The sequence below is a fragment of the Xyrauchen texanus genome, chromosome 30 (genome assembly GCF_025860055.1).
Source record: "Xyrauchen texanus isolate HMW12.3.18 chromosome 30, RBS_HiC_50CHRs, whole genome shotgun sequence".
In the NCBI taxonomy this organism is placed as follows: domain Eukaryota; kingdom Metazoa; phylum Chordata; class Actinopteri; order Cypriniformes; family Catostomidae; genus Xyrauchen; species Xyrauchen texanus.
The window spans coordinates 13247140-13260460 of record NC_068305.1 but is presented as its reverse complement, the minus strand read 5'-3'; the positions used below and the strand labels follow the sequence as shown (position 1 = coordinate 13260460).

At 37.9% G+C, this 13321-nt stretch overlaps 1 protein-coding gene across 1 annotated transcript; it reads left to right on the top strand.

Annotated features, from left to right (window-relative positions):
- The first annotated feature begins 5057 nt into the window (after nucleotides 1-5057).
- Nucleotides 5058-11967, top strand: LOC127623729 (potassium channel subfamily K member 13-like). The gene is made up of 2 exons (XM_052098209.1): nucleotides 5058-5397; nucleotides 11069-11967. Exons 1-2 carry the CDS (start codon nucleotides 5058-5060, stop codon nucleotides 11965-11967), a joined length of 1239 nt encoding a protein of 412 aa, XP_051954169.1.
- The last annotated feature ends 1354 nt before the right edge of the window (nucleotides 11968-13321 follow it).

Sequence of the window (13321 nt, the reverse complement as noted above, 5' to 3'; positions counted from 1 at the left end):
TCATAAGTGTTAAAATAAAGGAGCTAGTGGTACCAAACATCTGAATATTCTCTCTACACATCTGAATTCATGAATTATTTCTGTACTTAAATATTTTTCTAACTTTCATTGTGGAGCCTTTACTCAATGAGTTAAAGAAATATTCCAGGTTCAAAACAAGTTAAGCTCAATCAACAGCATTTGTTGATTACCACAAAAAATTATTTCGACTCATCCCTCCTTTTCTTTAAAAAGGTTACAGTGAGGTGCTTACAATGGCAGTGAATGGGGCCAATTTTGGGAGGGTTTAAAAGGCAGATATGTGAAGCTTATAATTTTATAAAAGCACTTACAGTAAAGGAGACCTATTATGCCCCTATTTACAAGATGCAATATAAGTCTCAGGTGTCCGCAGAATATGTCTGTGAAGTTTCAGCTCAAAATACCCCACAGATCATTTATTATTCCATGTTGTAAATGCCTCTTTTTGGGTGGAATCAAAAACACGCTGTTTTCGTGTGTGTCTCTTTAAATGCAAATGAGCTGCTGCTCCCCACCCCCCACATAGCGCTGGTCTCCTGAATACAATCAGAGACAATGGTAACTGGATTTGCACAAACATACTTACATTTTTGTATGTTTTGGGCACATTTTCTTCAAAAACAAAACTTGTCCACTGTATCTTCAGTGGCTCTGATGTAGGAAGTACATGAAGACTCTTATGTTCACTTTTAAAGCCAACAACAGAACACTTATGACGCTCATGAATCTGAGACATTCTTCTTCTCACTGCATCTGCTCCAGCATGGAAAAAATGGCGGACTGTGTGTACATCACTCAGGGGAGGAGGGTGGAGTCCGTCACCAGTCGTAGGCGAGGCCTGCTCTAAAGTGACATCAGGTTAGAGCAGAAACAAAAACCATTAATTTTGACACACTGTTTTTGATTCATAGAAATATAAGAAAGAAGAGTGGGTGGACTCACATTGTAGGGTGGTTGTGTACACACACTGCCGACTCACATTTATGTACAAACACCATGTAAAAGTGAATTTTGCATAATAGGTCCCCTTTAATTCTCCTGTTAAAACTCATGTATTATTTGAGCTTTATACTATGGTCTGTTCGAATACTGGATTCTGATTGGCTGGAATGTGTGTAGTTCAAACCATTGAATGCACAGGTAGTTCCGGTCAGATTCGATATTAATGCGCTTTGTAACCATAGCAACATATACAACATATATATATATATAAATTGAAAACATTCACTAACCACTTTAATAAGCATAGCTACTAGCTAATATAATGTAATGCATCTGGTTTTACACAGAGGATGAGAGATTGAAATCAGGAACTATTAAATGCGTCTTCACGCTGAACCTGCAATTTAACGCTGTCATGACGATTTAAACTGTAATGTGATGTGTATGTTATGATGCTGTACTAAAGTGCCGCCTATAGACCATTTCAGGGGGCGTTTCTAAATACCAAGTGCGCCAAGTTCGGACTTGCGTACTTAGTAGTTCGGTAGTACAAACTCCCAAGGACGCAGTATGGAACAGTAGCGTACTTGATGACGTCACCATCTCAGCTGGTCTTGGCCTGCTCCGGTTATCTTCACTTTAATGTCTATTTACAATAAAACGAAAAACAAATGTCATTATAAAAATATGAATATGTATATTTGAGTGTTAAATAGACCTGTAGCCTACCTACATATAAAAAGCCAGTGGTGGGAAAAAGTTTGTCATTGTGGACATTTGTGAATGAATGAGGAGAAACCAAATGAGACATCAGTCATTAGAAAATTAGACAAATAGCATACAAATAGATCAGACCGGATTGCTACGCTTTGTAAAGAAGCTGAACAGGAGGCTGCCCAACTGCGGAGGCGAATCCGTCAAAGAAGAGTCAGGATGCGGTGGAGGATGGAGAGGAGACGTGCCTCATTAGCATGTCTCTCTAGCTTTGTACGTTTGTCTAATCATTATGCTTTTTTAACTTGCCTACACATTTCTATGTAGACATGAAAGTTTACTTGGAACACCTAGATACAAACTAAGGCATGTACAGGTACAAGTACAGTTAGGTGCACAAACACCACTATACATTAATGCAAGAAGTACCCGTACCTCATCTGTGTCACTTACCTCATTAGTCATTAACCAGGAAAGACTTGAACACAAACATGTCTATGATACAGTAATCATGTAGGCTACAGTACCTTTTTGACTCAGAACCTGGGAAGTCAGGTGTGCTCTTATACTGCCTATCAAACAATGCAAGAATTAGAAACCTTCTCAAGCATAAGCAAGTACCTGACCAAACAGGTCAGATGTTAGTGAGGAATGTAATTCTGGGAGACTTCAAGAATTCATATCAGACAATAAATTTAGAATACAGTTGAATACATTTTCAATAGTAAAAACAAATAAATAAGCAATAAATACATAATAAATATATCAACTATTAATAAACAATGTTAAAAAATTCCGTCTTTGTTCAACCTGCTGGCCATGAGGCATTGTGCTGTGCTGCCGATGCCATCGATGGGTGCCACATCGGGATTCTTCCTCCTGCAGAGCCACAGAAGAAATGTTACATAAACAGAAAACTTTTCCCCTCAGTGCTACTGCATGGCATCTGTGATGCCAAGGGCACATTTATGGATGTGTACGTTGGCAATCCAGCATTTGTACATTGAGAAATCGCTGATAATAAATGTCTAATATATATATATATTTCTTAAAGACAACTCAATGGAACATTGAACAATTAGAAACATGCTGCGTGCTTGTATCTAGATACATGCTTATATTACATTAAATACAAGCAGACCATTGCAATATTTATTTGATTTATTTGACTATAATAATAAAAAAGAAAGTTCAAAATAAAAATAAGTAAAACAAGTTTGTACAAAAAAACTATTCGGTCAACATTACAAAGGCAGCACTCTAGTACAACTTCCTAGAATAAAAATATAAAGTTATGACTCTTAACTTTGATTGCCCATTAGATATACCCGAAAAAAAATTATTTATATATAAAAATTGGCCCCATTTAATTCCATTGTAAGTGCCTCTCTGTAACCAAGATTATTTTTATTTCTTTTAAAGAAAAGGAGGGGCAAGTCTAAATTAATTTGTGTGGAAATAAGTATTATGTTACATATGATGCTGATTGAGCTTAACTTGTGTTGAACCTGGAATATTCCTTTAACTTGTGTTACTTGTGTACTCACCCTCATGCCATCCCAGATGTGTATGACTTACTTTCTTCTGCAGAACACAAATCATGGTTTTTAGAAGAATATCTCAGCTCTGAAGGTCCATCAAATATAAATGAATGGGTGCCAAATATTTAGAAACTCCAAAATCCACATATAGGCAGCATAAAAGTAATCCATAAGACTCCAGTGGTTAAATCCATGTGTTCAGACACGAATATAGGTGTGGGTGAGAAACAGAACAGTATTTAAGTCATTTTATATGCGTGTAAGAAGGATGTAAATCACCAAAAATGAAGGAGAATGAGGAAGTGAAAGTAAAGCGGAGATTGACTGGGCAGGGAGGTGAATTTATAGTAAAAAAAGAACTTAAATATTGATCTGTTTCTCACCCGCACCTTTCAGATTGCTTCAGAAGACATGTATTAAACCACCAGAGTCATCTAGAGTACTTTTATTTTTTCCTTACATGGACTTTGGAGCTTCAAAATATTGGCACCCATTCACTTACATTGTGTGGATCTAAAGACTTGAGAAATTCTTCTAAAATCCTTTGATTGTGTTCTGCAGAAGAAAGAAAGTCATACACATCTGGGATGCATGAGGGTGAGTAAATTTACATTGTACTTTTTTTTACATTTATATTTTTGGGTGAACTAACCTTTTAACAGTGTAGCTACCTGTAATGAGGTTAAAGAGATTTAAAGTGAACCCATGTATGAATTCAAGTGTGCAGGTACCAAAATGTTTGATAGGAAATGGCGCCTGTCGGTGAGTCCGCATAATGTAGCCGATCCTAGGGTACCGAAACTTTCGGAACCAACACGCCGAATTCCTGTGTGATCATGTTGCATATTAGAGCTGAATTTTAAGTTGTAAACACATTAAAGGAGTACAGAAAGCAACATATCAAATAAAACAAGAAAATAATTGCGCACTAAAACGTAATTATACCTTGGACTTTTTAATACCAAAATATTGTTTAAATGAAATCGTTAAAATGCACATGCACCACCTCAATATCGCACCATTAAAACTCGTTTGAAATGCACTTGAACTTGATAAAGATGCTCTACTTTTGGCTTCTTTATCTGTCAGAAGTAATACTGTTTTTTAATGAATACATAGTCTACAGATTTCGAACAGGCACGCAACTGGCAAAGCAAATGAGCTCTCCAAGGTCCTGGAAACTTTCTCTGGACGAGCGCGTTGTAAGCGCTAAAAATAACGCGATACATCTGTGCAATGTTTAAACCGATCGATTGGACAGTTTAGGTCCAGATCTACAAATATTCGTGCTCTCTGTTTGGCTGTCTGTCTATCTGTCTTAAATGCATAATGCATTTTCGTTTCCCTCTTCAAACGGTAACATTTACAGAACGCGTTTCTGGACATTCCAGAACAAATGCTGAAGATTTCCCAACCAGATCCAAAAGATCAAACACAATTGATCGCAATGATGCATTCCCAGAGCGCAATCTGATCAAAGATTGCAAACACGCCTAACGCTCCATGCCAACACGATGTGGTAGACACCTGTGGTCTGATCTGACGGCGCCAACTCAATCACGCGCTGAGCTCGATCCACGCGCGCTCTTGGAGAGGTTGGGGTCAGACAGCCCACCGCTGCACTGGAGAGGAAAAGCATCATGTTGGGAGAAGTTTTCCAGAACAAACTGGTCATTTCGAGTACAATATCGCGTCGTTTGCACCAGCTTGTTAATTTAGCATGCATGAAATATCCGGATGCAGACTTTTTGGACTGAGCAGAAACATGCATGATCCATGATAACCTGGAGACAATGTGGTGGTTTACCCGCATCTGTTGCTATAATATTCCGATTAATAATGGCTTGCCGGGGTGGATGCTGCTGCCATTGCATTGGTCCCCTGAATGAAGATAATGCCAGATTTATCATGCTGGCTTTGCTGATCATCGTTTACCTGTTATGTGGGGCAGCGGTGTTTTCAGCCCTGGAGCACCCGAAAGAGAAGCTCGCCAAAGAGAGATGGAGTCAGAGGATCGAGCAGTTCACCCAGAAGCACAACCTGAGTCAAGACGACCTGAAGAACTTTCTGAGGAACTATGAGGAGGCCAATGTGGCCGGGATCCGGGTGGACGCATCCAGACCTCGATGGGATTTTACGGGGGCTTTTTATTTTGTCGGAACGGTGGTTTCAACCATAGGTGAGACGCATGAAACAGATGTCGTTATCAAGATAATAGTGAAATAATCCCATGACTTAACGTCTTATTAAGACAAAAACGCGCACATTACAACATTAGCCTATAACTCCTGTGGTCTGTTTTAGAGATTTTAGTCAGCATAAGCACCGTGTAAAATGGTAAAACAGGTTAATGGTGCTATTTAGGTGGTGTTAACAGAATAAAACCAAATGAAGTGCACTAAACTCATATTATAATGCAAATGATTATGATATCATCGGTGCAGCGGTTTAGTACACATCAGTAGTAGTTTAACATCTGATTTAAGTGATTCCGTACAAGCAATCGAACATCTCTATTTGTAGCATTTCAATTCTATCAGAAAATCATCTTGTTATTTTTATTTTAGTTTCATCTGTTGAAACCCTCCGTGCGCATTTCGCGTTTAGCATCAGCATAAACAAAGTTTAATCAATTTACTGCATGTCAGATTTGTTTTTCCAACAGGGGTAATATGAATATGAAATGCATCAGATCTTATTTCCATGCAGTCTGTTTTATCTGGCAGTGCGCGGAAAACACACAGAGAACATGAAGAAGTTTATTTTAGCGTCATGAATCTGTTTTAATAAGGTTCCATTTGATAACAAGAGATACATATATTTATTAACATGAACAATGAACGATACTTTTACACCATTTATTAATCTTGATTAATGTTAATTTCAACACATAGGCTACTAATATATATATATATAGCCTAATTTAAGAAAAATCACATGAGCAAGAGTGTGATATGGTCCTACATCAGTGCTGAGTGACACAGGTAATCACAGCAGTGCTGATGTAGGACCATATAGCACGATTGCGAGTGTGATATTGCTTATATTCAACAGTTCAATGAACAAGTACATTTAAAATAATTAGGAAAAACTAAGGATGGTCATAAAAAGAGCATTTGTGCATGGAACTACTTTATTACGCGACCGATCAGAATCTGCTGTTGCTGGTTCAAAACAAATGAAGCGTCCAAGCCTTTGTTAGTAATTCATGTCAAAATTTCTCTTCAGAAATAGTATCATGGCTTGTGCTGTTTCTAACGAGTTATTGGACAAACAAGGATGGGTGTGTGTGTGTGTGAGAGAGAGAGAGAGAGAGAGAGAGAGAGAGAGAGAGAGAGAGCTGGAGCGTGTGCGATCACCTGTTGCCACTCCCAAGCAAAGATGCTGTCAGCTTTCTGAAGGTCAGCTTTCTCAGTGGTAAAATAGCCGTCAAAGCGGGGTATTCCTCTCTATTTCATGGTAACCGGTGCGCAAGAGAGGTAAAAAGAGACACATAGCCTACATTAGCTCTTAACACATATGCACTGCTCTTACACGTTAGTGTAGAACAGCAGAACACAAGCGGAGTGATATACACACAGTGAAGTGTCCAGGTGCTGATGATGTCAGGCCATCAGTGCACATGGAACGTCTCTCGTCCAATCAGATTCAAGGACCGGAACCAACTGTTGTGTGTGTATATATATATATATATTCAGTCATTTTGGGTTAATTTAAAAAGTTTTACACATTAAAGAATGAATTGTGTTTTTGTGAAGTTTGATCTGAATGGTGTACACTCACATGAGATGAATACTGTACTGATAATAGTTCTCTATAAAAAAGTGTTTTATTCTACATAGCGCGGGTCACCCCTACAATGTGTTTTGCCATGTTGAAATCACATGACCTGCAGTGTTTCACTTAATGACGTATCCTCATGTTCATTGGCTGCTGCCTGTGTAGATATTCTTGGCTATGCTTATGTAATGGTGGCCAGCTGATAGACACTTGTGCAATGTGTATAAAAACTCACTCACCTGACCTCAAGAGGTGCACTAGCGACTGACACTAGAGGCTTTAGCCTCCTTGTTAGTCCACCCGCCTCCCATGCAGGAGATTCCTGTTCGAGTGTGCCGTACGGAGCGGGTAGAACAGAAGTGTCACAATGGTGCCGTGACCCGGATGGGAGCAAGGTTTAGGGGGGTGAGTGTAATGGTTGCCAGCTGAGAGATAGCTGTACAGTGTGTATAAAACCTCAAAACCTGAGTAGTGATGCAGAGGTTGCTTCTTTTTTGTTGGATAGATAAGACATTATTAATTGTTTAGACCACCCTCTAAAACAGTATCAGAGGAATTTACAAAAAACTCATTCAAGTTTCCTTAAAAAATTTTTAAATGACATGTGTTGTCAATGTATGTAATGGACAGTCTTCAATGGTGTTTACAAATGCAACCAGAAAGCAATGTGTAATTATCTTTGTTATCACAGCTATAGAAAAGGGGGCCCATCTACCTCCACCTCTATGAAATGGTATACGTCTTCATTCGTGTAGTAGCTTGGCACAGCGATTGTTGTGGATTTTGTGTAAACCATGAAATTGGTTTGATTGGAAATAAAACAAGTTCTTCAAATAAAGAATTCATTGCTAAAGAGGACATGCTAAATTTAATCATCAAAAACAATTACAGTATATTATTTCATTTACCATAACATTCTGTATCGCTAGATAATTGAGGTTTATGTTACACTAAGCAGTTCTCTAATAAAGGTCATAACTGTCTTTAGAAATAACGTGAAACATAGACAGTCTCAAGAATAATCTATCCTTAACAACAGAAGCATATTCGCTTGATTTCTGATGTTTGTTTTTAGGCAAAACCATTATTTTATAGGAGTAATAAATAACTTCACAAATCACCTCAAACACAGACATTGTCCAGATACAAATGATATTACAAAGCTGACGGGGGCAGCAGAGACGATCATGCTGATCCACGTCGAAAGATGGCAGTATAGCGTCTAACACCACTGTAACATTGGTACTTAAAGTACACAAAGAAGAGCGATGCTAACGCTAGCTAGAGAACTGCTGAATGCCTCTTAAAGGCACTATGAACTAACAATTAACAATTTTGATAAATTAACATTAACAAAGATTAATAAATTCTGTAAAACGCATATTGCCCATTTTTAGTTCATTACATCTAATGCATTAGCTAATGTTAACAAATGGAACCTTATTTTAGTGTTTCTCTTTACATTAATGTTCAGGTTGTTAAAGGTTTATAAAGGGATTCATTAATGACTTCTAAGTCATTTACAAATGCATTGTAAATCATTGATATGTGGTTTATAAGAATATGAAAAAATAGAGACTTTCATGCAATACTTGCCAAAAAGTGAATGTTTTTATTTGCATGTTATAAATGCGTAATAGAAACATTTATTCATTCTTAAATCAAAATCATTAAATTGCCCTAAATCATGATTTAAACTCACTGGCCACTTTAGTATACACCTGTACATCTATTATTCAAGCAGATATATAATCAGCCAATCATGTGGCAGCAATGCTGTGCATAAATTCATGCAGATACAGGTCAGGAGCTTCAGTTAATTTTCACATCAACCATCAGAATGGGGAAAAATGTGATCTCAGTGTTTTAGACCATAGCATGATTGTTGGTGCCAGACGGGCTTCTTTGAGTATTTCTGTAACTGCTGATTTCCTTGGATTTACACACATAACAATCTCTAGAAAGAGAATGGTGCTAAAAACAAAAAACAACCAGTGAGCAGCAGTTCTGTGGATGGAAATGGCTTGTTCATTACAGAGGTCAAAGAAGACTGGCCAGACTCATCCAAGCTGACAGGAAGATGGCAGTAACCTAAATAAACACACATTATAACATTTATATGCATAAAAGCATTTCTGAATGTACAACACGTTGGACATTGAGGCGGATGGGCCGCAGCAGCAGAAGACCCCTCAGGGTACCACTTCTGTCAGCTAACAACAGGAAACTGAGGCTGCAGTGGGCACAGGCTCACCAAAACTGGACAGTAGACGATTGGATAAACATCGCCTGGTCTGACAAATCTAGTTTTCAACTGAGGTACACAAATGGTGGGCCCACTACAACCTCGGTTTTCTGTTCTTGAAAATATAGACTAGCTGCATAGTGGGAAAATATCTTGAGAAATATGCCAGTAGATGTTACAGTGTTAACTCTCGCTCTTGTAGAGATAATTAAAATAAAATTCTCTTATTAAAAAATCATTATAAAAACACACACACACACACACACACAAAACATCAGAGATAAGCTGGCCGTCACCAATAGCAACCTGTTTCCAGTGGTTTGAGCAGAGGGCAAAGTGGTGCTGTCTGAATGGTAGAGGTGATTGGAGGGGGTTTATGAGGGATTTGGTGCACATGCCGCTCATTAAGGGACAATCAAATCTCAGTTTCTAATTAGTCCCAACCCAGATTCCTGCTGCAATATGACATAGCACAGCAGCTGGAGGTGCTAATCCATTTGTAGTTCTGCAACATATAAAAGGTCCATAGTAGTTGGATGGTATTTATTAGTAGGGACAACACACATGATCTGCTATGTCAAACATGATCTTTTTTATGCCTATATAGCATATGTCAAAACACAATGCAAATATTGCTTAAAGAATTAAGGAGGTACAGTATGTTGAGGAAATTATAGCTTCAACCATGTTGAATGTGACAAGAAATGAAAATATTACATTAATGAATATTTAATTGATAAATGTAAGTAAATAACAAAGGGGTAGTTGACGCACAATGTGTCAATGGATATTTTTGTAATTATTACCATCAAGATTTTAGGTTATAATGTATACGAATGTATAAGGGAAAGTGTGTATATCCTAGGTCATGTTACAAATTTCAATCACCTTTTTACCTTCACTATTTAAGTTTAAGTGGTTTTGCAGTGAAAAATATGACTACAAATGTTCCATGTAGTTTTTCAATTAAAGGGATAGTTCACTCATCATTTATCACCATCATGCCATCCCAGATGTGTATGACTTTGTTTCTTCAGCAAAACACAAATAAAAATTTTGTAGGTTCATTCAATGCAAGTGAATTGTGACCAGAACTTTGAAGCTCAAAAAAGCAAATAAAGGCAGCATAAAAATCATACGACTCCAGTGGTTAAATCTGTAATCAGAAGTGATATGATGTGTGTGGATGAGAAACAGATTAATATAAAATTATTTTAATATTTCCACTTTAACTTTCACATTCTTCTTTTGTTTTTGCCGATTCACATCCCTAGTGCGTATCGCCACCTACTGGCAAGGGGGGGAGAAAAAGGATTAAAAAATGTATCTGTTTCTCATCCACATCTATCATATCGCTTCTGAATATATAGATTTAACCACTGGAGTCTTATGGATTACTTTTATGCTGCCTTTATGTGCTTTTTGGAGCTTAAACGTTCTGGTCACCATTCACTTGCATTGTGAGGACCTACAGAGCTGAGATAATCTTCTAAAATCTTAATTTGCCTTCAGCAGAAAAAAAAGTCACATCTTAGATGGCATGAGGGTGAGTAATTGATGAGAGAATTTTCATTTTTTGGTGAACTATACATTTAATATGAGGTCATAAATGTGGCATACATAATAATTACAAAATAATGTATGGCGCTGTAAAGTGGCAATGTGGTAAGAATCAAATAGAACACTTTCTTATTCTAGCCAGTGTTTTATATCATGCTACTGGTAATAAAAAATACAAGGCTTGCTGCTTGTTGTGATAGAGTTGGTAATTTCTAGAAATGTGTTGAAATGTAACATCTTCAATGTTTCTGTGTGTTTGGCGCAGGTTTTGGGATGACAACACCTGTCACTATCGCAGGCAAGATTTTCCTGATCTTTTATGGGCTCATTGGTTGTGCAGCCACTATTTTGTTCTTTAATCTCTTCCTGGAACGTGTTATCACCACGATCGCATTCGCCCTGAAGTTCTGCCATGAGCGTAGAGAACATCGCAGAGCCGGGCCACCTCAAAACTGCCAGCACTCCTCTACTAGCTGCAGAGAGCGCCGCACAGACAGCTTGGCAGGCTGGAAGCCTTCGGTGTACTGCGTGATGCTCATCTTAGGAGTCGCCGCCATCTTGGTCTCCTGCTGCGCATCTGCATTGTATTCCGCAGCGGAGGGTTGGAACTACCTAGACTCCCTCTATTTCTGTTTCGTGGCCTTCAGCACCATCGGCTTTGGGGACATGGTGAGCAACCAGTGTGAGATGTACAAGGCACAGGCTGCCTATAGGGTGGGAAACTTCCTTTTTATCCTAACTGGGGTGTGTTGCATCTACTCGCTGTTCAACGTAATCTCCATCATTATTAAACAAGTTCTCAACTGGCTTCTGCAGAGGCTGGAGACTCCTTGCCGGTGCCCAGGCCGAAGGAACCGTCATCCACGGAGGAACATGGTGGCACCTGGGCACCTGAGAACCCATCATGACAACTCCATCGAGACCGATGCAGTCAATGATAGTGAGGTGGATGGACGCCGAATGTCTGGAGAGATGATCTCCATGAAGGACTTTCTGGCAGCTAATAAAGTTAATCTAGCCATCATGCAGAAGCAGCTGTCAGAGATGGCCAATGGGCATCCTCACCAATTAGGGTCTAGCTCGCCGCACAATGAGTTCTCTGAAGGGATTGGTGCGCTGGGAATAATGAACAACCGATTGGCAGAGACATGTGTAGATAGATAAGTCTACCATTCAGAAATGTAAAAATTCTGAAATAAATTTCTCTCATCATTTACTCACCCTCATGCCATCCCAGATGTGTATGACTTTTTCTCTTCTGCTGAAAGATTTTGAGAATATATTTGCGCGCTGTAGGTCTATTCAAAGCAAGTGAGTGGTGGCTAGAACTTTGAAACTCCAAAAAGCACATACAGGCAGCATAAAACTAATCCATACTGGTTAAATTCAGTGGTTAAATCCATGTCTTCAGTAGCGATATTATAGGTATGTTTGAGAAATAAAAAAATATTTAAGTCAAATCTCAAGTTTCACATGTACTTCCACATTCTTCATCTTTTGTTTTAGCCTATTTGCATTATTCGTGCATATCGCCACCTACTGGACAGAGAGGAGAATTTATAGTAAAAAAGGACTTCAATATTCATCTGTTTTTCACCAACACCTATCATATCACTTCTGAAGACATGGATTTAACCACTGGAGTTGAATAGATTACTTTTATGATGCCTTAATATACATTTTGTTGCTTAGAAGTTTTGGCCACCATTCACTTGCATTGTATGGACCAACAGAGCTGCGATATTCTTCTAAAAATCTTTGTTTATGTTAAGCAGATGGCATGAGGGTAAGTAAATGATGAGAGAATTTTCATTCATTTAAAGGACAAGTTCAACCAAAAAATAAAATTTGGTCTGTAATTACTCACCATGATGTCATTCGAAAGCTGTATGTGGATATTTTTCTGCAGAACACAAAAAGTAGAAATGTTGGACAAAAAACACAATTCAAGTGTGGAGCTGATTTTGTGCTGATTTTAAATAAGTAAATTAAGTTATAAAAATGATAACCAATTAATTTTCAAAAAGTGTCTGCAAAAGAATGTGCTAAAATAAATAAATATTCAATTTAGTCAATTTAAATGCATTTGCTGATATGACATTCCTTTTTCACTACAATCTTGAGGTAAAATTGCCATCATTAAAATGAAATGGCAAATGTGAAAAAGTTCATAACTTATCATTTTTTCAAAAGCATTTTCTGAATGTTAACGCAATAACAGTGACAGATTACAAATTAAAATGCCTAGTTCATGGGTTTTTATCTATTATTTTTTAAGTCTTCTGAAGAAAGAAACAGGCTGAAATTCAAGTCATTATTCACTGATAATCTTCACGTCAAGCCTAGATTAAAGTCCAGATTCAAAACTGGTCAAAACAACATCTGTTTTCACATGTAACCAAATATAATGTACCATTTTTTTTTTTTATTCTTGGCCAACTTTTAGGTCTGTTCTCACACAAAGTCAACATAAGGCTTCAAAAGACTTGGAATTTAATGCGCAATTCATTTGGAATAC